Source organism: Mirounga leonina, unplaced genomic scaffold (assembly GCF_011800145.1).
Source record: "Mirounga leonina isolate KUSES-001 unplaced genomic scaffold, KU_Mleo_1.0 Mir_127, whole genome shotgun sequence".
Classification (NCBI taxonomy): domain Eukaryota; kingdom Metazoa; phylum Chordata; class Mammalia; order Carnivora; family Phocidae; genus Mirounga; species Mirounga leonina.
In genome coordinates this window covers 3,924,086-3,951,883 of record NW_023270316.1, presented here as the reverse complement: position 1 = coordinate 3,951,883, position 27,798 = coordinate 3,924,086, and the positions used below count along the sequence as shown (strand labels likewise).

The 27,798-nt window shown below is 43.5% G+C and overlaps 1 protein-coding gene and 1 pseudogene across 1 annotated transcript in view; one reads left to right on the top strand and one right to left on the bottom strand.

Annotated features, from left to right (window-relative positions):
- The window catches only part of MYO16 (myosin XVI), a 435,081-nt gene that overhangs the window by 67,863 nt on the left and 339,420 nt on the right, over window positions 1-27,798 (top strand). Inside the window, exons 4-5 of the mRNA XM_035003781.1 lie at window positions 12,802-12,910; window positions 19,983-20,107. Coding sequence (XP_034859672.1) covers window positions 12,802-12,910; window positions 19,983-20,107 — 234 coding nt within the window. The remainder of the gene's footprint in view (window positions 1-12,801; window positions 12,911-19,982; window positions 20,108-27,798) is intronic.
- Window positions 26,907-27,418, bottom strand: LOC118009242 (annotated as a pseudogene).

The following is a 27,798-nucleotide window of genomic DNA, read 5'->3' as shown; positions in this document are numbered from 1 at the left end:
GTAGAAAGAAACCCATAAATGTAAAGAAGAAAATTAACAAGCACTAATAATTCCATCACATAGAGATAATTACCGAATGTTTTGCTGTGTTTTGTAATCTGTCTCTCCTCTTCCCCACATGTTAGAATTTATACAGAATTTATCTGATATTGTGTGTGTGTATTGGTAGCCTGTTTTTTTGTTTTTTGGTGCAAAATGGTGGTTTTATTAAAGCACAGGTGTGGGCAGAAAGAGCTGCTGCCCCAGGGTCGTGAGGGGTGCTGATTATATACTTGAGAGTTGGGGGAGGTAAGGAAAAGGGAGGTTTCAGAAGAACCTTCCTATGCTAAAGAGGACCTAGGAGATATGGAGGCCTTGCCATTGTCAAGTTAAAAGTTGTTTTTCCCTCTAATAATGATGCTGCAGAAAGTCATTTAAGAAAAGCCGAGGAATAGAAAGGAGAGCTGGAGAACTGGGTAGGGTTAGGCCAACATTTCCTCCCTTTGAGGAAGGGGGATTGACCACACCTTTCTCTAGAAGCCTGTCACCTGAGACTTAAGACCTGTGGCCGAGCTCTTTGCTTTTAACTGGCCAATAGGTGCCCGGTTTTGCTGTTTATGAGAAGAGGTCATCCAAGGGAGAGACGTCTCCCAGGAAGGAAAGGAAAAAGTGTCTGCTTTTACTCACCCTTCGGTGATAGCGTTCGCGGGTTTTGGCACCAAAATGATGCGGAGAGCGATGTTCTTTGTCTCACGGAGTCGAAGAATGAATCTCGCGGACAAAGGAGAGTGAGTAAAGCTGATGTAGGAAAGACGTTAGGGTTTGAAGCCGATGGCCAAGAAGGAATTCTTGAGACGTCTCGGGGGCAAAATGGTGGTTTTATTAAACCACAGGGCGCCTGGGAGCCTCAGTCAGTTAAGCCTCTGCCTTTAGGGGAGCCTGGGTGGCTCAGTCGTTAAGCGTCTGCCTTCGGCTCAGGTCATGATCGCAGGGTCCTGGGTTCGAGCCCCGCATCGGGCTCCCTGCTCCGTGGGAAGCCTGCTTCTCCCTCCCCCACTCCCCCTGCTTGTGTTCCCTCTCTCGCTGTGTCTCTCTCTGTCAAATAAATAAATAAAATCTTAAAAAAAAGCCCTGGGACAGGACCTGTGGGCAGAAAGAACTGCTGTCCCCCGGGGTAATGAAGGGTGGCTGATTATATACTACGGGGTTGGGGGAGGTAAGGAAAAGGGAGGTGTCAAAAGGATTTGCATTATGTTAAAGAAGACTCCCAGGATACCAAAGGCCTTGCCATTGTCAAGTTAAGGTTGCTTTTCCCTCTAGCAAGACATTAACATGAAGATAGTTGGGAGCTTCCTGGAGGAACGTTACACTGCCCACTTCAAGGATCTGTCAATGGGCTGCAGGTTATAAGGGCATTTAACTGTATCTAGATTTCCTTCTGGAAGCTAGGTTATTGATAGAAATGCTTTGTTCTTGTAGATTGCTAAGATATTTGTAAATGAGGGAGTCTCCTGGCTTGCAGGATTGTGATCTCTACAAGTTAACTATTTGTTTTTCCTCTCCTTAGCTTTAGGGCAGCCGGGAGTGCCTGAGGAAGGTCACAGAGATCCCATGGCGGGGGAGGGGGTTGTGGGGTGTCAGCTTCTGCTTTGTCCTCAGCTTGCCTTCTGTTCCCTCATCAAAGCGATAGTTTGATTAAGTGAAGGTACAGAAAAAGCTCTCCGGACTGAGAGGGGTCCAGACAGGGTTGCCACTGAGGGCTTTTAGGGATGGTCTTTTATCGAAAGCTAAACGGGGAACTTAAATCCTTTTAATGTCTCCACTGATACCACCATACAGCAAGGACTAGTGATAACACCTTCAATGGCTTACTTTTTAGGGTCTGGTAATTTTCTTGGTCACAAGTAGCTGTTATAAAAAGACCCCACCTCTGACACCTAGGACAGGACGCTCTGGTTTGTTCCCTTATCTCTGGTTTCCCTTCATCTCCTGAATTTTTTAATTTTGTGAGCCTGATCCAATGGCCCCCTACCTCTCTCTCCCTACCTAGCCCCGCCTGTCCCTTACTCAGTAAGGTGTTACCATTAAGACAATTGGGAGCTTCCATGAGGAATGTCACACATATCCAACCCTAGAGTAGGGGAGGGGGGATGATTTGCTGGGTGTCATCTTGTACTTTGTCCTCAACTTGCCTTCTGCTCCCTCATCATTTCCCCCCTGAACAACTTTGACCCATAAATCTTTAAGGTTGTTGAAGGTATAGGTCTCCTCATCTGTAATGTCTTCCTGCTGGATAGGACCGTGGAGATGTCCCTACCTATGGGTCAAATTGGTTAGTTGGGGAAAGTATAGCGGGGCTACAAAAGGGGGAGGCAGCTGAATCCAACACAGACAACACCGATGAACCTCCAAGAGTAGAAAGGATCATCTGTCAGCTGGAAGCTGTGGCTGGGAAGGAGCCATGGCACTAGGCAAGGAAACACAGGAAATAACAATAAAATAAGGTTAATATTATAATGAGAAAGAGAAGTCAGAATAAAAGACCTTTGACAGTTGACCTTTGATAATTTTCCTCCAGTCCAGGAGTTTAAGGCAGTCACTAAAGGAAAGAGAGATCCTTTAAAGTGCCAATTTGAGTATTCATGTCAGTTAGAAATCCAGAAGTATTTTGGTGGTAATCTGGAATATGTACACAGCATTCTTTTTTTATGATAGTGCAAGTTCTACCTTGTGCAACAGTTAAGACATCGAATGTCTTTTTATTTTGTAGAACCGCTTCACGCATTTATATTCCTTTAGTATTTAATAGAGAAATGCTATTTTGAGTGTCATTTAGGGCTTTGACCATGTACCTGTTAAGAGTTTCCATGTGCCAAACAACATCCTCCAGTCTCAAAGAGGGAACAAAGATGGATGCTAGGTGGTCATACCAATGTAACACAAAACGTGTCCGCCATTGTTTTAAATTTGGAAGGTTGGCTTTGTTGGTAGGGGCTTTTAATAATGCGTCCATCTTTTTATATACACGTTCTGTCCATCTCCAGGTCTTACAGTTTTCTTCTACAACATTGCTTAGTGATATGCAGTTGGATCATACAAATGTCCTTATAGTTAAGTATTCTCTTATTTTAGACATTCTATACAAATTTTCATTACTTTCTCTGTGTTTACGACACTGTTGTTACATCATTTCACAATCCTGGCAATACCTGTTTCATGACATAAATAATTGTTTGTGTGCCATCGTTTTCCCTTTAGGTTTGTATCTGTCATACAAGCCGATATTTAGAAAGCCAGAAAACCAGATAATTCTATGGGACTTGTTGGAAGACTTGTCAGATTAGCCATGTCCTTCCCTTCAGCTCTTCCCTTCACATTTTTCTTCCCAGATACAATCACTTTGAACTCTTTTAGATGGTTCCTCTGGTTTTTGTATCTATTTCATGTTGAATAACTATGTTTATGTCGCTATGCGTTGACTTTTCATCTTTAGTCTGGAAGATGGGGATTGAGCTGGTGGTCCCACAACCCTGGGCACCATCGTGTCCGCCCACTGCTATGTGCCCATCAAACTTCTGTCATAAGTAGAAACATGTCCAGACTTCTTTAGTATGGCTGTAAATGCTCGCCACACCCATTCGCTTGGAATTCTTCAATTTCCCTTTCTTTCTGACCTATTTTGTTTTCTGGACGTGGTTTGTTACCTAGCATGGCAACAGTGCAACACAAAAATATGTACATGCTCCCGAAGAAATAAGTATTGACCTCAGGATGTTCACAGAGGGAGCTGTAAAAATGTGCTCCAGTATAATTTCAACTGTTATAAAATTTTAAATGGTTGTAATACAGGTTTTAAAATTTTTATTACCATAAAAATTCACAATCATTAAAATCTCAAAGTACATTTTAATTACAATAAGGGGCTTAATACATAGTTCTTAATGAATGAATGCATTCCCCAGTGGTATTGCCTCCTACATTATCTGCTAACAGAGCAGAAGCAGGAGGAAAGTTGCATGCTTTTAGTTTTCCCTCTAGTGCTTCAACAGTGCAAACCCCTGGGAAAGTCTCTGCTCCAGACTAGGGATGAACGGACCTTCTGCCTCAGTTCCTTAAGCTTTCGTGATTGTGGGCAGGTGGAAGCTCAGCAGTTCTCTGGTTGGTCTGACTCAAATACAAGAGAGGTGGCCTGTGGCAGGAAGATGGGTTCTTCCTTCTCAGCCCCATTCCTTGGTGGTCATCAGGGGGAATTCACTCTGTTACAGGTTTCTTTTTTTTTTTAAAGATTTTATTTATTTATTTGACAGAGAGAGACCCAGCTAGAGAGGGAACACAAGCAGGGGGAGTGGGAGAGGGAGAAGCAGGCTTCCTGCTGAGCAGGGAGCCTGATGCGGGGCTCGATCCCAGGACCCTGGAATCATGACCTGAGCCGAAGGCAGGCACTTAACGACTGAGCCACCCAGGCGCCCCTCTGTTACAGGTTTCTGCTGGTGCACACCCTACCTGACACCCTCTCTCCCTGACTGCCACAGGGCTTTCAACTGGGATGCCTCTGCTGAGCCTTGGGGAAAGAGGTGGCGATTCAATGTCTTGGGGTTTTGAGGGTTTTTTTTTGTTTGTTTGTTAGTTTTGTTTTTTAAGATTTTATTTGAGAGAGAGAGCACGTGTGCATGCACAAGCAGGGGGAGGGGCAGAGGGAGAGGAAGAAGCAGGCTCCCTGCCCAGCAGGGAGCCCGACATGGGCTCAACCCCAGGATGCTGGGATCATGACCTTGACCAACTGAGCCACTCAGGTGCCCCAAGGGCTTTTGAGGTTTAACAGTTTCTTCACCTGTTCCTTTTGGTGGCATGTATATTTCAGAATGAGAGGGATTGCTTTCTGAATGTACCTTATAAAATAGCATTTCTGCCGGTTGCCCAATTCAACAGTAATAACAAGTGTAAAACGATGCAGGGTACAGAGAATAGATCGTTCCAAGAACATGAGCCTCTGTCTTCCCTGATTGCATTTGGTGGCCCTTTGGGTCAGTACCTATTATTCTTTTTGTTCAGTGATTTTAGGTTTCAATTTTTGGGGGAGTCTTATGGTTTTGATTGTCTTTTTATAAAAGCAGTTTTCTGTCTTTGTTCTAATTTGTTTGAAGCTTTAGCAGTTCTTTTGGAGATTGTCCTTGAAGACAGGGCAGAATTGTCATAAAGTTTTCTTTTCATTCTCAAATAATTGGTTGTAAGCTGTAGTGAAGGGTGTAGTGTTTTCCTGAGTCACTGGCTGGAGGACAGACTTTCAAAAAAACTAAGTAGCAAATTACTTGGAAATAAATGAATTGGACAGATTTTTGGGAGCTCTCTTTCAGAAGTATCTGTAAGTTTCTACTTAATCTTTCATAAAAGCATTTTGTTACATGTGGGTTCTTTTTAAGGAACAGATTTACAAAAAGTTCCCTTATACATCTCAGAGCACATCGCATTTTTGTCAATAGCAGTGATAATAGAGGGCCTTCTGGTATTTTTTTTTTTTTTTTCTGGTTTGCATTAGATGCTGCACTTGAAACTTTTAACATTGTTGGACCTGCGTATTCTGGGCATGACATTTTAAACGTATTTCTTGCCTTTGACTGAAATTATTTTGCTTCCTCATTGCTGGTTTTGTCAAATATATTATCCGGTAACAATTAGGGGAAAAGGGAAGCAATCAAACCAAATCTACCATCCTCAGCACCTCAAGGAGCTTAGGCTGAACGTCCCTGCCTCTCTCTTTCCAGCTGGTTCATTCTGCGCATGCCTTTTGGAACTTGAAATCAGGACCCAGCTAACAGCTGTGTGCAGAGAAGGATGGGTGGTTTAAAAGAGTCTAGCTCAGGGTCGTCTTTACAAAGACCGTATTTAGTAAGATATTCTTTCCTTTCCGATTACTTTTGTTACCGGAGCTAGAGTTTATTGAGTGCCCATTGTATGTCAGCACTGTGCTGGGCACCGCATAGACTTACCTTGAGGCGAACTGGTGTCTCCATCCACTTTGCAGACTGAGGGGCAGAACTAGGCATATGGCCCTTGGTCACAAAACTGGCGAGCAGCTCCCCGGCACCTGGCGTGGCTTCTCTGGCGCCAGGCCTCGTTTCGTTGTGCCAAGAGAACTTCCCTCCCCCTTTCCTGCTTCCTGTCAGCTCTGACTGTCATGGACTGTCGTGTCCGTGTTTTGCAGCTCCCTGAGTTCTAATGTCCCACTTTCCATTTCTGAACGGTGTCGCCAAATTTACCCCCTCAGTGAATGCAAGATACTGGAAATACACAAACTTGTATGGACTTCTATTTCAGAAGCCCCATGTAGACTTCTTGTTCTTATCTAAATATGTGTTTCTTTCTTTTGAATGTGCATTTCTTGTAGGATAGCAACTTTTATTGTTTCGTTAATACGAGACTCTATGAATAGTTCAGCAGTGAATCTTGTCACGCTTCCCAAACACAGTATTTTTGGTCAAATGAATTCAAAAAATTTGGAGACGATCTTTAACCAGTTGGGGCCTGGGGGACATGGAAGCCTTAAGAAAGAGTTGAGGTGATCCGTCTGATCCCACAGTACAATTCCCAGTATCCTTAAACTAAAAGCTTGCAGAATGCTATTAGCATGTGTTCTGACCTAAAATAATTGCTCGTGCATTATACATTCGTTTGGGACAACCTTCATTTTTTTTCCTGCTAGCACATAATGCAAAATTTTCTACAGAAAGAAGAGAAACCATCTGCAATTCAAAAGCACAAAACATCCGCTCCCAGAATTTTCTATTTTCCTATCATGTTAGATGCCAACATTTTTATATTTAAGCGGGATATTTTGTGGCAGGATATTTGAGGACTGTGTAAATATTCTATTCCTCATCAAAGTTTCCTTCAAACTTCCGCCTTTCCAGCATCCAGGAACATAGTGTTAGCATCCCTTGGTGATTCTCATCTGAATCAATTACAGCTAGAGCGAATGCCAGATTCTAACCTTGTCATTCCTCCTGCATGTATTGGTTGGTATTCTGTTGTAAGCAAGAGCCTTTTCTTCTCCCCTCTATTCAGGTATTCATGTGTTTCTTGATATCAGCCTGCACTCATGGGTTCCTAGCTGTAGTTCTGCTGTGCAGAAACCCAGCACACCTCACCTCTGCCAGTGATCAAGGTTAATGTCATCCGCGATGGGACCAAGGGACATCATGTGTGTGTCTGATAGGGTACAATGGGATGAACGTGCCATCCCCTCTGTGCTTTGCCTGCCAAAAACCTTCTTGTAAGGACATAGGAGAGAAGGCCTTGAAAAGACAGAAGGACTGTTCCAAAGTGGAGGGAATTAAAAAGAAAGGACAGCTACACGCACCGGGGGATCATGGATTACCTCCTGAGCCAGGGGAAATAGCTATCACCAATACAGTTGGAAAAATTAGTGAAATTTGGGTATGCACAGTGGTTTCAATAATAGTGTTTAGTAATGCTGAATTTTCTGATGCAACAACTTTTATGCATGAGAATTACCCTTATTCTTACGAAATACATACTAAAGTATCAGGGGTAAAGGGACATGATTCCTGTGATTCACTTTTAAGAGATTCAGAAGAGGCGCCTGGGTGGCTCAGTCAGTTAAGCATCTGACTCTAGGTTTTGGTTCAGGTCATGATCTCAAGGTCGTGGAATCGAGCCCCTTGTCAGGCTCCACGCTCAGCTCAGAGTCTACCTGGGATTCTCTCTCTCCCTCTCCCTCTGCCCCTCCCCCTGCTCTTGCTCACGCTTGTGCTCCCTCCCTCCCTGTCTCTCTCTCAAATAAAATCAAACTTTAAAAAGAAGAGATTCAGGAAAAATAAAGAGAGAGTGCAAAAAATAGGGGCAAAGTATAAATTGGCAAATTTGGGTAAAGGGCAGAGTATTAAGTTTCTTAGGGTTGCTATAATAAAGTTCCACAAACTAAAAGGCTTAAAGCAACAGAAATTTATTGTCTCATAGTTCTGGAGGCCAGGAGTCTGAACAAGGTGTCAGCAGGGCCACAGGGCTCTGCAGCCTCTAGAAGAGTCTCCTTGCTTATCTCATCCAGTTCCTGGGGCCACCTGGTATTCCTCTGTTGGTGGCTGCCTGGCTACCTCTGTCTTCATGTGGCCACCTTCCCGCCGCTTGTGTATCCCCCGGGCTCCTCATCTTAACTTTCCTAATTATGTCTGCACCGTCCCGTTTCCAAATAAGGAAACATTCACAGCTACTAGGGATCAGGACTTCAGTGTTTCCTTTTTTTTGGCTGGGGGGGGGGCGGGGGTTGGGGGGAATGCAATTCAACCCCTAACAGGTACTCAGGAGCTCTCTGTACTGCTCTTGCAACTTTAATGAAACTTGAAATTATATCATAATAGAGTTACCAGAAAATGTCAGCCTATAAAAAGTGGCATTTGCTTATTAAGATGCCATCAGGTGCCTCTCATTAAAATTCCAGTATTAATGTGTTAGAGAATTATTACTGAATGAAAGGCTTGGCAGGTATATTCACTGACATTAAATGGTTACATAAAGCAACCAATACAAGGTTTATTTACAGGTGCACTTATGGGTTCATATGTCATCTGATAGGCAGTAAGTAAGTTTCCTATCTGGCGGGTGGGGGGGTGATATATTTGAGTTCTGTTTCCAATACCAAGGAACATAGGTTAGGACAGGCTGGGGTTTGGGTGGCCTTCCTTAGAGAAAATGTGCTCAGGGCTCCCCGTAGAAACTGTCCAGTCCTCAACCGAAGGAAGTATTTGAGGAGTGGGATTTTGCGTAGATAACATTGATTACTTTCATTTCCCTGATGAAAACCAATCACGATGTGATTGATTGTCTTGAGGCCAAACAGAAGGACTTGCCTCACAGTCTGTATTGTACAAGGATAACGTTTTGGTTGAGCTCTTCTCGCTAATGCAAGTTTTTCTTAATGCGGAACTTCTTCTTTGAGTAAGACAAAGAATAATGACGACTGTCAGTGTAAGAAATTTGACGTCTGGTGATCAGGTGCAGGAATGTAGAACTAGGAAGATGTTTTGCACACATACACACCTGTGTGCACGCACACACACCTCCCAGGGCTTAGTGTGCTCACGGGCACTGGATATAAACGAGAAACTATGTGTGTCTACCATCTATTCTCACTCTCGCTATCCTTTTTACACAGCCAGTTCCTAAGCCATCTGTTTTTATAAAGTACAGCGTTCAGTTATTATAAAATACTGTTTAAGCTTTGGGAAACATGTTGTGATGGCTTAGACAGTTGTTCTTGTACAATAAGGTAGGTGCGACCTTGGACACGCTTTGTCCTGTGTTTGAAAATCTAGCCTAAAGCCCTCACGTCATCCTGCTTCTCAGGCCCTTGAATGAAACAGTGGTTTGCGCCGTGAAATGCACACACCGACACATGGGGAAATTAAAGTTCATGTTTGCTTTTGGCGCCCACATTCTGTGCTGAAAACGGGGAGCCCTGTATCCACGGAAACACTGTGATTAATATGTGGTCAGTTCAGGAGCACTTTGCCCCGGCTTTGATACTCAGCACTGAAAAACCATTTTGGACTCAGCATCCGTGGAATAAATTTGAAATGTGAAAAGAATTTTATTTTTAAAAAAGACGTATTTAAGAATATCATGTCTGGAAGAGAAAAAATATTTTAGAATACATATATGTTTTCAAATTTCATATTAAAAAGGGACAATGTCAAGGGGATATTTTTATTGAATGTTTTATTGGCTCTCACTTTGTAAACTTGAGAAAATTCATTTTATGTTACTGAGTGGCTCAAAGTATTTAAAAAAATAAGTACTGGCACAATACGTTATAAATGTTACTAACTCCCAATCCCGTGGGCTGTTTCCTTTCTTCCTGCTGGAAATTAGACCATCCTGATGGTTTAAGGCAGGTCTCTGATATTTTGAGGAGAAGTCTTACTTTGCAAGTCCTCAGCCCCTCAGTTCCAGTGGGATCCATTGACAACTAAAATTGCACACCAACGCTTGAGCCAGCCACGCTAAGAATGATAACCAGTCATGAATCTTATCAATGGTGGTTTTTTCCATTTTTGTTTTCTTCATAGATGTACAATTTCAGAAGTGTAATTCCAGATGTAGAGCTTCTTAGGGGATCCTTGAAGACCAGTGTTCTTACTGCATACAGTTCAGCTTGTTTGGGGACCTCTCCCAAGACCAGACGGTCAGGGGGGAGGCGGCCCAGCACCAGGACACCCACAGATGGGGTGCTCTCACCCTGTCCAGTGATGAAAGAAAGAAGAGAGGGAGAAGGAGAAGGAGGGGGAGAGGGAGATGGAGAGAGGGAAGGAGGAAAGGAGGGAGGGAAGGAAGGAGGGAGGGAGGAAGGAAGGAAGGAAGGAAGGAAGGAAGGAAGGAAGGAAGGAAGGAAAGGAAAGGAATATTCACAAATATACATGTGAAAGAGCAAAGTCAGGAAATATAAGTATGCATACAGTGATTTTGTCATTTTCTTTGTGCACCCTTAAAAATAAAAGGGAATTTAGTTAAAAATTATGAAAATTACAGTTCTCTGCTTTAATTTTTAATAATTAGTGTAAGTTCAGTTTTTGCTTTTTTTTGGTTTTTGTTTTTTTGTTTTTTTGTTTTTTCCAGTAAACCTTTTTTAGTTCCTAACATGGGCCAGGCACCATAGCAGGGGCGGAGGGCGGGGGCTACTCTAAGGGGGGATAAGATGTGATCTTTGATGAGGGAAGTTTCTCACCCCCAGGGAAGACTAACTTCTGTACAGGGGAGAACACCTGGGAATTGAGCAGCGCAGACTGTGAGTGATGAATGGGTTGGAATTGCAGTGAATGAGCCCAGCTAAAATACTGAGCTGTAGGTGTCAGCTTCAGTCTTGCTTTGTAAGAGCCTCATTACTTTTGGGGCGCCTGGGTGGCTCAGTTGGTTAAACGACTGCCTTCGGCTCAGGTCACGATCCTGGAGTCCCAGGATCGAGCCCCACATCAGGCTCCCTGCTCGGCAGGGAGTCTGCTTCTCCCTCTGACCCTGCCCCCTCTCATGTTCTCTCTCTCATTCTCTCTCTCTCTCTCTCAAATAAATAAAATCTTTAAAAAAAAAAAAAAAGAGCCTCGTTACTTCTTACAGAGTAGAAATTCACTCCAGGTGCACCATCCCCCTCAGCACCGAGTTGTCCTCCTATTTCTTTTTGTTGTTATTGATAATACGTGACTCTTAGTTATATTCACTGTTGCCTTGTATCCAGATGTTTGGCAGAGATAAGATTCTAGCCTGGACGTTTATGCATTGGGGAAAAAAGAGAATGACTTGCTTGACTTCCGCTCATGAGTATTGAAATGGACAATGACAGCCTGCAGTTCTCTCTTTAACAGTTGATACTTGAGTAGGTTTGCAAAATCTTACTCTCCTGGTTGGACGCTAAAGGAGAGGACTCATTAGCAAAGTCTGCTGAGCAGTACTGCCTCAAGTGATTTCCTTCCAAACTCTGAATGCCTAAAAAAATTAAATGCACAAAGAAGATCCTTTGAAGTCTTAAGGACCTTAAACTTACATGTTTCCTTAGCTAAGTGAAAATCTGCATTATAGAATTTGTTCAAATACAGCAGTATCTTTATATGATTATAGAAAATCGAATGTGCTGCACTCTGGGTGGTGAGGGGAGCGGCATAGTTCTCTGCAGGGCAGATAGCAAGATATAGAAGATTTTGCCACTTGGATCTACTTTTAGTTTTGTCTTCACAGGATATTTAGATCAGTCCTGTGGAAACGCTGTGTGGAGTCGGTAAGCTATAGGAAAGCTGTTTGTTTAATACAGGTATAGAATAACAGAAGGCAAAATCCCCCGTTTTAGTGTGAGATTATGAATGTCACACATCTTTTCATGAAACCTTAGGAATTCAGAGAGTATATGAACTTTAGTAACATTGCAGCACAGAATTGTATTCAGTAAAGAGAATAGGGGAAGACTTTCCTTGCCTTGACCTGAGTTCAGTGACTCGTGATTGGGAGGTGAACGGGGAGTCTTGGTCAATGGGTACGTGTTCACGCCATGCCCTTGGAGAAGAGATGCAAGCCATGCCTGATAAATATTATGGAGCTCATTAAAGATTTATGTGAGCAATTTTTTTTCAAAGGGAAAGTACATCTGTCATTGTATTTAAGCTGGAATGGGCGGCGGGGTGGGGCATGCATCCTCAGAGTTGCTTGATGAAGGGTGCTTTGAAGCTAAACAAGGTGTCATGGCCATATGTAATGTTCTTCATGCATTGATATCTACAGATTGTGCTTTTTTCAGAAAATAGTTTCTGGAAAGAGGAAAAAAAAAGACAAACAGCCAGAAGCCATTAGTCCAAGCCTTTATTAAAACATAGTAGCGTGAGACTAGCTCTCGGATGACTTCCTGTGGAAGAGGTGCTTGAGAAGCTTTTAGGATAGTTTGGGGAAGATGGGTCAAAGTTCATAGAAAAGTTCTCCATGGAGACTTTGCGAAAGCATGGGGAGTTCCTGCTGTGTTAGAAACAAGACACACGGGTGCGGTTGGCTCAGCAGTCATGGGCTGGATATTTGGGGTTTAGCGAGAGGGGTGGGGAGAAGTAGTCAGGGCTAAGGTCTTGCAAAGGTCCGTTTTTAGCCTATTGGAGTTTCTCACAAAGTAATTGTATTTGTCTTGCAACATAATTACAGTTTCCTACAGGGTTCTCCAGGGTTGTATCTAATACAGACTTTTCTGGACCTGTTTCTCCACTAACATAGAAGTAAAAGTTTTGATCTGCTTTCTTTGCTAACAATATACATCATTTTCTGTTTGTTCTTTTTCATTTACAGGCTGGAGCCAATGTCCTTCTTCAGGATGTTAATGGAAATATCCCGTTGGATTATGCCGTAGAGGGGACAGAATCCAGTTCTATCCTGTTGACCTATCTGGATGAAAGTGGTAGGCAGATGCTTTGAGAAACTGTACAAAGATTTAAAGACAGCATGGTAGAATTACAAGTGCATACTTATATTTTAGGCATGCTCACATGATTGCAGATGGATGTGCTTTCCCTAGATTGCATAACGTGAAGTCTGTCTTTCTCAATAATATTTCATTGTTCCCACCGCTGTGCATTGTTGATTCAGTCAATGCCGTTTTGCAGGGCAGCAGAAATCTAGAGGCCAGAAATGAAGGAACATTTTAACAAGCATCTGAAGTCTGTAATTAGTGGCACTGGGTTTGTAATTATAATCTATTCTCCACTGGGAGGGCAAAGGAAGTAAACCAGCACAACTGAATTTTGAGTTAACGAGAGCCAGGTCATCTGAAGTGTATTCTCTTAGGAGCGGGTGGTCATTGCAAGAAGGACATGCCCGTGAGTGAGGGCTTAAGTCAAGGGCAGCCTGCACAGCATCCCAGCACCCACTGTTGGTGACACGTGGAAACACCAGTGTTGGAAGCAGGCACCTGGGTCACGGTGCTAGCCTGAAGAGATGAGCCCCAGCTCCCAGCTATATCTCCTGACAAAGAGTGTTTAATTGCACAGACTAAACGTATAATTTCACGAGTAAGTTCAGCACTGGCAAAGTGGGGGGTATCTGCAATCCTGAGCCCAATATGGTATTAAGCTGAAGAAGCCTGCCACTTTTTTTTCCTTTCTGTTTAGGTATAAATAACAACAAAGAAACTCCAGTCCCTTCAAGTATGATCTTTTGTCAGAGAAAAAGTTAAAAAAATTTTAAGAGCCACACAGTGCTTCTGACTCTGTCCTTCTTGCTTCTAAGAAAAGCCCTCACATCTGCCTCTTTGTTCCCTGCGCTCTTTGCCTCCTCCAGATCCCTTGTATCAAAAGGTTTATTCTGAGGATGGCTTAGAATAATAATAATTAGTACTTAGCAGCCACCGAGTTCTTAAAAAAAATTATCTCATTAATTCTGAAAGCGGGGTGAGTACCATTATCTTCATTAGGGACAGTGTGAGCTGGGCTGTCCTACCGAAGGTCACAGAGTCTCCGGCTGGGGTGACAGAGGCAGCGTGGGGGAAGGGGTGTGGCTCCCGGCTCTTCTCATTCCTTGTACCTGCTCCTTACATGAGGGTCACATTCAGATCTTTTATCCGCTTGTCAGCAGTGACTCCTTGGGGACAGATTTCATCACTTCTAAGGGGAGGGAAGCCTGACGTCATGCACATCCCACGGCTGCAAAGTTCATTGTTTGGACCTTTGCAAAACTTGGACTGGCGGTGCCCACTTCTGAGTTTGCACGCAGAACTCGGTTGTGTAGTATTAGCTGAGTCAGCTCTATTTAGCACCTTTCTGCTCTAATTCTTCTGAGTTTCTTGTAGCCACAGTGGTAAATATTTCTCTTTGAAAATTAAAATCAAGTATCTTTATCTGCAAAAGAACTCACCTGACTGATAAGCCTTTCCAATTCATCCAAGGATTTTGTTTGATAAGAAATTTTAGTATTTGCAAAAGCAGTATTATCTACCCTCTATAAAGAAAAATAAGTGTATTCCTTTGGGAGATTGATTTAATTTTTTATTTTTCATTTTTGTAGAGAGAGAGAGAGCAGGGGTGGGGGAATCAAGGGGAGACGGGGAGAGGGAGAGAGAGAGAGAGAGAGAGAGAATCCTCAAGCAGACTCCCCTCTGAGCACGGAGCCTGACACAGGGCTTGATCCCACAGCCCCAAAACCACGACCCCAGCTGAAACCAAGAGCCAGATGCCAACCAGCTGAGTCACCCGGGCGCCCCATGAGGTTGATTTTAAACGTGGTTAAGGGAGAAGAAAAAGGGGGAGGCATTGACTCTGAATGGTTAGGAGAAAATCTGTCACGACGCTGGCTGTCACAATCAGTTTGTAACATGCATGTTTGCTGGAACAAACTCAATTTAGTATCTCCTCAGTTTTTAATGCTGTTTTCCATTTGTCCCTGCCTCCCACCCCTCTGCCCCCCCTCAGGTCATTCAGTCTGCTCCCCGTTCCTGCCGGGGTCCCTCCTCCGTGTCTGTATGAGCTGCCACGCTTGCCGGGAATACTGTCTCATTCGATTTATTCTCCGCCCCCTCGTCGGTGTGCTTTTAGAGTTATCCGCTATGACAGCGTGGGCTGATAGCCTCAGAAATTTCTAATATCCCACGACAAGATCGTCATTACTGTTTGGCTCTCGGTGTTTCTGCACTGCATTCTTAATAGTGGGGGGTTGCAAGTCCTTGAATTTTCCATGTGCTTCCTACAGTTTCCGCACCGAGTACTTATCACACCGTCCCATCAGGATGCATGTGGCAGGAGGCAGGCGAGGTCGTGAGCAAGCTGATTACGTGGAAAATCACTGGTCACGGTCCTAATTGTACTGTCGCCTCCAACACACTGTCCATCCGGGCACAGCAGTTAACCTCGGCTCACCGCCTGAGCTCCCCGGGCTGGAAAATGAGACAACCCGGAGCGCCGATTGAGCGCGTGATGCATCTTGGCTCTCCTGCACGAGGCGAACCCACTGGCTTTCGCAGAAAGCATTGGGTTATAAAATGATCCCGCAAGGGAGGAAAGCGCCGCAGGGGGAGCACAGGGTGGTCTGGGACGGATGCACGGCTCGGGGAAGAACATCTGCTTTCCACTCTGCTCCCTGTGTTTCATCACCCAGCTCCCTCTCTTCCTTCCATGGACATCCATCCTTTTAGAAGAAGTCGATCCCATTTGTTCTCCTGAGCTCCTGGTCTCCTCTACCGAGCCCACTGAAGTTCAGCTTCTTCTGCTGCTGGAAATGTCCCTGCAGGGATGGCCATTGTCTCCTTGGCTCTCTGTGGGCGGATCACCCTTCTGTGCTCACTCGTCTCCCTGTGACCCCCATCCCACTGTTCTGTGCACCCTCGTTCACCTGCAATGATTGTTTGTACTCTTCTGCATTCTCCTTGAGCTTTCACTTAGTCTCCTTTGGAGACTTGCACGTGCAGGCGCCAAAATATGGATGATTGCCAGAGCTTTTGTCTTTGCGTATCTTCTTCCAGCCCGCCGCGTGCTATTTTGGGCTTATCTCACTCCATTCCTTGTGTGGTGACCACCTGCTGCCCCCAGGAATACTCCTGCAGCTTAGCTATCTCTGAAGACCTTCTGCTCTGCAGTGTGCAATTTTTAATAAAGTTAAAGTATCAGACAATTTGAAATAACATGTCCAGTATGGAAATTACCGTTCTCCTTGTGTACCCTATCCATAGTCTGTTGTACCCTTTAGCCAGGAATCCGACCATCTGAATGTCACTTCTTTTTTCTAAGTCTCTCACATTGAATTGTCACCAAATTTCATAGATTCTGCTTCCCTGACCTCCCTCTGCTCCATCCCCATCCCTCACTGATTGTGTGGTTGCTGCCTTAGTTAAAACCCTGGGTTGTCTATTTTTGGAACAACCTCGGAAACTGGCTTAGCCCCCCGAATCTTCACAAGACTCCCAGATTCATCAGTGCACAGTGCCCTCGTGTATTTCGTCTGCCTAATAAAGTTCATTCAGAATGCTGTCCCCGTACCACAGTCTTGGGAATCACCCACTGTTAGGGTGGTGGTGTGTCCCAGGGTGCCTGGGACAGTCCCACATGATGCCTCTGGTCAGGATCGAGGGGAAGGGATCGGGGGCAGGGCTCAAACACCCTTTTGGCTTGAACGTGTTTATTTTTCTTTGCTAGAACCAGCTTCCTTTTGTTGCCTGCCCAGAGCAGCCTTGTTGGATTTAGCAAGCTTAGGAAGCTTCTGATGGAGACAAAACGTAGAGTTGGGACTTCTAGGAGCTGAGAGAGTGCTGTGCCTCCATCAAGGGGCTGGTCGTGTGGGCTCAGTGGTACGGTATTATCTGCGCTAGAAGCGCCAAGTCCCCTCCCCGAGTCCCCCCCCACCGAGCCCCCCCGAATCCTCCCAGGGAAGAAGGGGTAATGCAGAAGAGGAAACATGGAATTGTTACAAAAACATTGTTATCGTGAGAGGGACAGTTAGGGAGATGAGTTACTATAGGGTTTGGACTGACTTGAGGTGTTACTGCGATTTCAGGTCTGCACATGCACCTCCTGATGGTTCAGATGTAGTCAGGCAATAATATTAGCAGCACGTGGAATCACTTGTGAATTTCAGGAAAATGCTGTTTTTCTTATTTCCTAAAAGAAAAAAAATTACCAAATTCCTGTCAAAATGATAAATCTAATCAGGACTTCTGTTAATGGTTTTCAGAAAACAGGATGAAAATAAAACTTAATTTCTTCGAAAAAAAAAAAAAAAAGACAGGCTTGGCCAATTGCCCATTACAAAATAGACTTATTATGCCCATAATAAGTCTTGGCTGTTTTTCTCCTGGAGCAGCTTAAGAAGTTTGCTTGACCAAGAAAAGAAGGGATTTCTGTTCTGTTGTCTTGCTGAAAATAGACTTATGCTTTTTTCCTGAACATATAATGAAAATCTGAAATCACATTTTACTTGGTATCATATTTGGTTCAAAATTAAGTTTTAAAATAGTAAGATACAAGGTCATAATATTCCCCTCTGATTCCTTCACAACAATGGCTAAAATAGATTGCTTTCTCATGACACATCGTAAGTGAGCTGAAATGAGTGATCTCTAGTATGTTTTTAATTTGTCTTTTATCTTTGAGCCCTGTTCTTCTATTATTCAGTTTTAACCATGTGTTTAAGTAATTCTCTAAAAGATACACACCACTCCCATAAACACTGCCACATTATAAAAGTTAGAATAATGTAACCATCAGATTCTTCTGCTGCTTCCAACTGTGCAAAATTGAACACTGACATTTGAGAAATAATATTTTCCAAAATTAACTCACATGTTCAATTCCATCATCCTAAAAATAAGAAGAGAGTGATAGTTTTAGTTGGTTCTTAACAAACCTCAAAGCAGCTCTTAGGGGAAATCTGTTCGTTCTTCCAACGTGGCGTGTGGAGATTCCAAAGCTGGTCATTGGTGCCCCTTCATGTCCCTACTAACGTGGGTTTACTTTGGACAGAGTATTTTGTAACAGCCCACATTATTCAAATAGTGCATTCGGCTTTATTTTGTTGGCTTCTTGCCTGCCTCTTTATGACAAGAGGCATAATGGAAGGCAGCTATGCTCACCACTATACCACCAACGCGACAAGAGGCATAACGAATGGCACGTAAGCCCTGCAGTGGGGAAGCTGAGTACGGATGAGAGCTCCCGTCTATTGAGTGCTGACCACAAGCCAAACATGGGGCGGGGTGCTTTCTGTGTTGTTTGTAACTCATCCTCATAACAACTAGTGAAACAAAAATTATCAGCCCCATTTTGCGCTGGAGAAAGCGAGGCCGAGGATAAGTTACCTTCTCCCATTGGCACTAGAAGTAGGTACAAGACCCAGCACTAAAACCCAGGCAGCCTGACCCCTGAGGTCATGCTCTGCTGTTCAGCCAGGCTCCGGGAGAGAGTTGTGCCACGAGGCGGAGGTGCTGGGCTCTGAGGGGAAAATGATGGCAGGTGAGCAACAGGCTGGATGCTCTCTGCCCCATGGACAGATCCTATAAATAGTGTCTGTGGCTTTTTTACTCCTTTGGGATGTGTATTATTGTCGGAGTGAGTGCAGATGTGGAAGATCCGACAGGTTAAGTTCCTTTCCCAGAGTTGCCCCAGGGGAGGTCAACCACAGACTGGCATGACCAGGGGGACTGCTCCCGGTGGCCTTGGTGCTCTGGTCCCCTGCATCCCGCCCACCTCCACATTTGCCGCAAGGACTCAGTCAGATGGGAGAGGGAGAGAGTGCTGGTTCATAGCAGCCACTGGCTGAGAGGCAGATGTTAATGGTTACCATCATCATCATCATCATCGTCATCATCGTCATCATGATTACTTTCCCTGACAATAAGGTGGATTATTTCTCCTTAGTAAACACCTGTTCTGTCCAGGAACCAATGCTGGGAACAGAATGCATAAATGTGAAGGTACGAGCTACCGTGGAGATTCACGATCGTGAAAACTCAGGTTAAAATGAAGGCTGTGCTGATGTATGGACGGGCAGTGAGCAGACCTGACTTCTCCGTGGCCACATCCACCCCCCTCAGTCAAGTTGGACAGCCAGTTCTTCACTCCGCTTTAGTTGATTCCTCTTTATTAACACAAACAGTCATGAAATGCTTGATTGGAGAATCTCTTTAAATGTGTTTTGAAAGCTCTTGAGATAGGGGCACCTGGGTGGCTCAGTCGTTAAGCGTCTGCCTTCGGCTCAGGTCGTGATCCCGGGGTCCTGGGATCGAGCCCCACATCGGGCTCCCTGCTCGGCGGGGAGCCTGCTTCTCCCTCTCCCACTCCCCCTGCTTGTGTTCCCTCTCTCACTGTGTCTCTCTCTGTCAAATAAATAAAATCTTTAAAAAAATAAAATTAAAAAAAAAAAAAAAAGAAAGAAAGCTCTTGAGATAGATGGGAACGTTGTGAAAATATCACCGGGAGATTCCGTACACCCTTCACCCAGTTTCCCCACATCACCAATCTACACGGCCTCACTGTGTTGATCCAAACTATGGAGTTAGCGTGGGTACAATACTATTCACCAAACTATAGATTTATTCAGATTTTTCCAGTTTTCCCACCATAGGCAGTTTTCTGTTCCAGGATACCACATTGCTTTTGGAAGCAACTCTTTTGGCCAGGAAATGATAGAGAACAAAAACTATATTTTCTAACTCACTTCAGTTCAATTCAAACCGTTTAAAATACTTTGGGCAGTGTCCCTTGATGATTTATATACTAAACCAGAGATGCAATGAGAGCCTGTCATGGATAAGGCATCATATCACATCTTTGGGATGTAATAAGAGGAAAATTATTCAAGACTGCATTCTAGCTGAAAATAGAATGCATGCCGAGAAAAACAATTATACAGACTTTGAGTGAGAATTCAAAGTGGAAGAGGGGCCTCAAAGAGGAACCTGTTGAAAGAACAGTAAGATAAAGCTAAGGGTTGACCCCCAAGTGGCTGAGAAGCATCTCTGCCCTCTGATTGAAAGGCTGTTTTCCTCCTAGGAGTGGATCTGACCTCGCTGCGCCAGATGAAGCTTCAGAGACCATTGAGCATGCTGACGGATGTCAAACACTTCTTATCAGGTGGTGGAAATGTCGATGAGAAAAATGATGAAGGGGTAACTCTGGTAAGTTTATGTAACTGACTCCAAAAGATTGCTTAAATAGAGAATTTCAGTTGATTTCTACTGCATAGAATTGGGTACAATTAACTTATAAAAATGTCTTTTTTTTCTGATCGTAGAAGTACTACCTATTTTTTGTAAAAATCTTGAAAACACCTAAGTATGCAAAAGGAAAATAGAAATCACATATGTCACCTCTCAGGGAAAACCAGGAGTTAGGGGATGATATATTTTCTTCAGGACTTCCTTCCATGTATGTTTAAAAATTGGGAATAATTTTTATGCATTACTTTGTCAGTGTGGTATCTGAACTGGAACTTATAGGATAATGTTTTCATTTTAATTTTAAGAAAAACAAATTATGGATTACTCTGGTGAATGAATTTCTAAATCCAAGCAAAATCATGTCATTACTTTTTTTATAGCTATCAGGCACAGTTGCAGTGATGTAAAGACAGTACAATTAAATTGGATTAATTCTAATATAAACGTAATGTCTAATCATGAAAATAAGAAACATTTGGACTATTGACCCATAAAATGTACTTGAACTGGGCATGCTGGTGTTAAAGTTAATTGCAGTGGAACTAAATGTATTGAAGCTCAGGGAAGAAAATTGAGAGAAATTAAACTAGCAGACGGGACTATGATGCTTGAAGCATGGGGTGCATAAGAAGTGTCAGTTTCTACCATGGAAAAAATAAGGTGTGAGGTTGAATACAGTGATGAGAGAAGTGACTTGTTTAAATGGATAAAAGTGGTGTGAGACCTGATTCAATTTTAGATTTATTAAATGCAAGTCAAGCACTTTGAGACCTCTAGATAGAATAGTCTTCCTAGATACTGATTTGGACTTTGCAATATAAATTTCAAAAAACTTTCAAAAAAACATAATGCCAAGTTATAAGCAAAGAAAACAAAGTATGTTTAGAATTTATCGAAAAATCACACATTCAAATGGAAAAATATTCTAATTACTCTATCGAGGAGCTATTAATTAACCACCTCCTGCGAACAAAATAATAATGAACAAAACCACAAAAATCCTTTTTTTTGTGGGCTCACATTTCATTGGGGAAGGTACATAATATACAATATAAATGAGCTAAATATATAGCATATTAATAATGATAAATGCAAAGGAGAAAATAATAAAACAAGACAGGGAGGTGCTGAGCGTGTTGTTGACATTTTGGAGGCGCACAGGTAAGGTCTCACTGACAAGGAATTTTGAGTAATCTGAGAGAGGTCTGCACACACCACAGGTGTGCATAGGAGCATTTCAGGCTGAACAGTGGTGGGTGCAAAGGCCCTGTGGCAGGGGTGGGTGTGTTGTGATTTAGAAACAGCACAGGGGCCTGTGAGTCTAAACAGAGTAAAGGAAAGGAGGGAGGTAGCTGGCCCAGATCCTACAGGGTCTGTGTACCCGTGTGAGGATGTAGTTACTCAGAGTGTGACAGGAACACGTTGGAGGGCTCTAAAGAGAGAGACATGGTCCTACTTCAGTTCTAAAAGCATCACTTGCTCTGATTGCTGTGTTAAGGATGGACTGTCAAAGGGCAGGGCTGATGCTGAGAGTTTAGGTAAGAGGCTTTTCCGGTAACTCAGAGGTTGGTGGTGTGGCTCAGACAAAGCCGCAGGAAGCTGAGGGGGTAGGAAGTGGCTAATTTCCGTCTGCATGGAAAGAAGATCCACTGGAACTTCCTAATGGCCAAGTGATGGGAGAGAAAGGATGACTGCAGAATGACTCCAAGGACTTGTAGCTTGAACAACTGGAGTGATGGAGTTGACATCAAATGGGACAGAGAAGGCAGAGGACAAAATGAGCTTAGAGCAGGGACAGTGTGGGAAACATAGAGCTACACCTGCCTCTGAGCCACCTTCATGGAGATGTTGACTTTGTGGTTGGATACTGGAGTCTGGAAGTCAGGAGCTGTCTGGGCTGCAGACTCACTTTTGGGAACACTAGCATGTACCTGACATTGAAAGCCTTGACCTTGGATGAAATCACAGATTTGATACAGAAGGGAAGAGAATTTGGGACCGAGCCATGGAACTTAGGAAGAAGAGAAAGATCCAGAAATGAGACTGGAGGGAGGAACTCCCAAGGTAGGAGGAAAACCAAAAGAATGAGATGTCGCAGGAGCCGAGGAAAGAAAGTATGATGAGGAGGAGGAGTGGGGGGAGGAAGCAGAGGACTATCAGATACCACTGGGAGATCAAGTGCCTGGAGATTGTGAGTTGGCTGTTGGACTTAGTAACGTGGAGGTCGTTGGTCTTCTCAGCGAGGACGGTTTCAGTGGAGTAGGAGGCTCGAAATCCGGACGAGTGGGTAACGGTTCTTTGAACACATGGAATGCACCAATGTCCAGCCTAGAAACCCAATAGACCTTTGCTTCTCTGTTTGGCAGAAGACATTAGAGCTTTATATTTCTTTTAAAAAAGATGCCTGCTAAATAAAAAAATAGGATGAGTGTTTCAAATACCGCTGAACAGAAGGACCCACCTACTTCATTAGCGAAGCTGTGGAAAGAATCAATACAGAGCCATAAATTGCTATCGTGTTCAACCATCTTCAGTGTTTGACATTCTTTGTGACTTGTTTCTATTGAGCATTGAGCATAAACGTTGCAAATAATTGTGTAATAACTAAATGATCATCTCTGAGCTTTTTATGAGGGAAGTAACAGTGATTGGGAGGCTAGGAAGTTGTTCCTCGAAGATGGCTCTCAGCATTTAGCAAGTGGCGGTTTCGGTGGATTCTTACATCTGAATTGGTTAGTCTATCATGTTAATGACTGCCACCACCCTGAGCTGGCCTCCAAATTGTGCGCATTCTGGTCTATTGTAGGTGGGGACAGTGGAAGACACTCTTCCACAGATTTCTGTACCCTGAGTTGGGATGCCAGTTGTGGTTTAAAATTAAGCATCATTTCCCACGCTGTTGAATTGTGCAAAAAAGATAAAGCTGTCAACAAAAGGCTCAATGCCGCTACACTTCTAGTATGTTGCCTTTTTCTCCTCTGTTAGAATATGCAGTAAAATAACGAAACATAATGTAGCTCTTTGAAAAAGACCTCTTGGTTTACACAGATATTCTTCTTAGAAGAAAACAAAGCCTCAAAAAAGGATACAATTCAAAAAAAAAAAAAAAAAAAGCTGTTACAGAGCATATGGAAATGCATTCCTGAGTTTGAGCTCATAGATGCTCTTTGAAAATATGACTGTAATGACTTTCAGATCCATTATGAAGATGCTGGCTCTTTACTCTTTTGTCACAGAATCTGATATATTAACATCTGGCCTTGGGACTCATTTACTTGGTTTGTTGGAAAAGAATTATTCATGAGATGCAAACATCAAGCAATTTTATTTTTGTCTCCTTTTGTTATTTCGGTACGTCTGGTTCATCCCTTACTTCTGAATGAAGACTTAGCCAATGTCATCAGCTTTCTGGCCATTTTTAGGGAATAGAGCTTTTATGGTTACTTTATATCACAACGCATAGTCTCAGTAAGAGATTAGAATGTCTGGTCCTATATAACCATGAAAAGCCTCAGCTTGCATGAAGTCAGGGTGCACTGATCTTTTTTATGCCATATTACCCTCTAAATCTTGGGTGTAGCCATGGATTCCTTGTCAGAATTGTGTTTTTAATGTCATAAAAATGGTGCCTAGAATTACGAAGAAACCCAGTTATATGGAAACATCATAATCCTAATATTAAAATTAAATTTGTGATTTGTAATGCATGTGCTTCTTTATGAAGGCACTGAGTAACGGATGTAATCATTACCATGATGTTAGAGTAGAGTTGAATATGGGGTATTTGGAGATATCTGCTATGACCACAATGTGATAGGAACATATTTCTTTCGATGATAGCATTGTAGGTGTGTGGCCTAGGTTCACCATTGAAGAATTTTCTAAATTTCATTTTGGGTTAGAAAAAAAAATAAAACTAACCATTTTCCCATTTCCAAGTTTGCAAATCCCCTGAATCTCTCCCTAGATCCTGCAGGGGCTGGTGGGCTCAGGTGTTGAGGACCCTGATCTCAGTGAAATCTTGAACCTGCTGCTTGCATAGTGTTGCATCAGACTAGGGAGTCCATGGGAGGGAGGGTGGCTGTGCTCGTCTACTTTCCCCTCCTTCCACTGCCTCTTCTTCCGTGTCACTGAAGTGGAGAGAGAGGATGGGAGGAGACAGATGGGCAGGAGGAGACACAATGGGGCCTGGAAGGCTTTGACTTGACTTTCCTTGAGAGGATGTTCTGCTCTCTGGGCAAGAAGCTGACCACTTCCCTTGTGAGGATGTGGGGGTTCTTCAGATACCACCTCCTTACCCCCCATCACTGGGAATCTCCAGAGGGTCCTTCACACCTGCCTCTGCTCTGGGGAACCAGGGGAACTGCAGCCTGTTTCTGCTGAACCGTGCTTCCTCCTCAGGCATCCCCCTGAAACAGAACTGAAAACGAAAATGGCTTGTCCCCAGAAAATCCTCCCCGTGTTTGTCTTTGCCCCTGTGAACTCATGAGCGATGCCAGTGTATCTGTGACTCCCCTTCACTGCCCACGAAAGCAGAGAGCCAGCCTGTCTCTTGCCCCTTACTTCTTCTAGTCAGGAATCAAAGCCAGTAATAATGTCTCCACCAAACCCCCGAGGACACAGAGCTTCTGTTGGTGGCCGCTGAAGACAAGCTCTCCTGATGTGAATTAGGGAGGAATCCAGGCCCCACTGCCACACAAAAAATTTCCCACGTGTGCAGTCTCCCTTTATCTCTCATTTGGAGCTATTATGCCCTGAGTCTAGACGTAGTGGTCAAAAGTGATCTAGGCTGGGACACCTGGCTGGCTCAGTCCATAGAGCATGAGACTCTTGTTCTTGGGGTTATGAGTTCAAGCCCCACATTGGGTGTGGGTGTAGAGATAAAACATTAAAAAAAAGTAATTTAGGCAATTTTCGGACAACCTATTTTCAAATGTCCATATTTGGTCTCACTTTGAGATGTGATACATATTAGCTTCAAACTCAGTCAAAACTATGGCAAGAAAAATCCTCTGTTAATATTCTGATAGAAAACTATAATTGGAGAAAATTCGCAGTTATTGGTTCAAAATCTGGACTAATTCCTGTAGGTGTTTGAATAGCTATTCCTCAAGACTGATTTTCATTTACTCCTAAAATAATTTTCATCAAAATTTGACATTAACCTCAGAGTGACCTGCCAGCCTTAGAGTGGCAGGTCACAGACCTTAAATAAGACCACATTCATTGGGAAGATATTTTAAAATTCACACACAGATTCTTTTTAAAAATGAGATTCACAAATAGAAGACTGAGTAAGTGACTTAACAATGAACCCCCAGTTTCCATGTTACGCAAAAGAAAGGAGTTAATTCTGGGTGGAGGAAGCCCTTCCAATATCCAAATAGGGGGAGAAAGCACAAAGGGAAATACTGAGATCATTGACCATGACAAAAATTAAAACGAACATTTGTGCATTAAATAATGAGCAAAATTAAGAGGCAGATAATAAATGAGGAATAATATTTGCAACAGGTCTTCCAAAGTGTTAATAGTTTTAAAAAATGCAGCGGTCATAGAAATGAATGAAAAAGATCACCATCTCTTGGTAGAAAAACAAATAATAGAGAGAGTCAATACACAAAAGAAAATACAACTGTCCTCCAAATATATTAGAAGAGACCAATTTTTAGGAATTCAGTACGTTGAACTTATTTATAGTCATTTTAGAAATACGTAATAGTGAAGACTGGAAGGCTAAGGGTCTGTGAGGGAGAGTCCCTCCACACACCACTGGATGGGGTGTCAGTTGCACCAACATTGCCGAACTCAGTGTATGTAAATACATTGAAAAAATGTTCATTATTTTAGAATCGCAATTCTATTTCTGGGAATGTGTCAGAAGGAAATAATCAGAGAAACAAATATAGTGATTATTGACAAAGCGATCTTCTATAAAATAAAAAATATGACAAATGCATAAAAGCCCAATAATGAGGAATTGGTCAGGTGGATGGTAACGCTCCACAGGATTGTGCACCATGCTCTCCTGAAGAACAGCCGGTTCGAAGAAGAACACCGTGGTGAAGAGGTGGGACAGTCCTCAGGCTGAGCTCCATCATTCCATGGATGTGACTTTTGTTGGGTTGTCATTCTCTCTGTCTTGAGCCCAGCCTCGCATACCACCTGTGTGAGGAAGAGGCTGTTCAGAGACGATTGCACTACCGCAGACTTCTAACTGGGGTCCGAGACTCTTAGGGGTCTTCATATCTGAAAGATGTAGGACCTGGTGATGGTTTTGATCAGTATGAGGAGGCTACACGCCGTGCTTAACACACGAGGCTGCACCTCCATGGGTGTTGGGCCAGGGGAAGGCTGAAACAAGTGTGTAAATGGTGGGCATCTTCCAGAGACCAATGTTTTAATACAAGATAGGATATTGGGGAAGGGGTGGTTTATAAGAAGAAGAAAAATTCCATTTTTAAATCAATGAATTATGGGACGAACACAAGGATCGTTAGGAGTGTTAACAAATTGTGATTGTTACCCTGGTGGCCTGGCCGACTCGGGTGTCCACTCCCGTTTGCTGTTTCAGAGAGTCGGTGCTGGAGAATGCAGAAGAACGTGACTTCAGCCCACAGGGGCCAGGCTCCCCTGGGCTGGTTGCCTAAATTAACTCATCCCCAGCTTTTGCCTCTGCAACATTAAGGCAATGATTATTGCATCACAGGCTGTACAGACTAGAAGGAATAACTGATAACTTTTTTTTTTTTTTTGGGTGAAAAAATTTATATTTAGATTTAGCCAGCTGGACTCAGTTTAGATGATTCCGATTTTGTTGGCAACATCCAAAGCATCATAGTCAGGAGCCAGTCGAACATGTGCCTCTTCTCTGCATCAGGCCTGATCAAGGTGTTGACCTTGGCCACGTCAATGTCCTAGAGCTTCTTCACAGCCTGTTCGATCTGGTGCTTATTGGCCTTGACATCCACAATGAACACAAGTGTGTTGTTGTCTTCTCTTTTCTTCATGGCTGACTCAGTAGTCAGGGGGAACTTGATGATGGCATAGTGATCAAGCTTGTTTGTCCGGGGGGCGCTCTTTCGAGGATATTTGGGCTGCCTCCGCAGACGCAGTGTCTTGGGTCGTCCGAATGTAGGTGACGTGCGGATCTTCTTTTTTTTTGTGACTGTGGACGCCTTTCAGCACCGCGTTCTTGTCCTTCAAAGCCTTTGCTTCGGCTTCGGCTTTGGGAGGGGCAGGGGCTTCCTTCTTAGCCTTCGGCACCATCTTCGTAAAAGGGCATAACTGATAACTTTTATGGGCAGCGTTTGCGAAGCGGCTATGAAACCTTGTCCCGCGTTGTAACTGGATAGGTGCTTTCCAACCTGCCATAATTTTCCAGGACTGTCCTTTTGCAGTCGTCCTTCCAAGAAGCTGCTGCTAATCGTTTACAGAAAGAGCAGCTGCCTTCGTGTTTCTCCTAAGACCCCATAAAATAGCAGGAAAGGAGTGTTCTAAGACACCGTGGGGATAAACCCTTTCACATTTTGGCACCTGACATCTTCCAGCAATTGTCAGGACAAAGGAGGGGTATAACTTCCATTTCAGAGAATAGACATCTTCTAAGCTCTAACTTAGTGATGAGAACGGTCCCCTGGGGGGCCTGG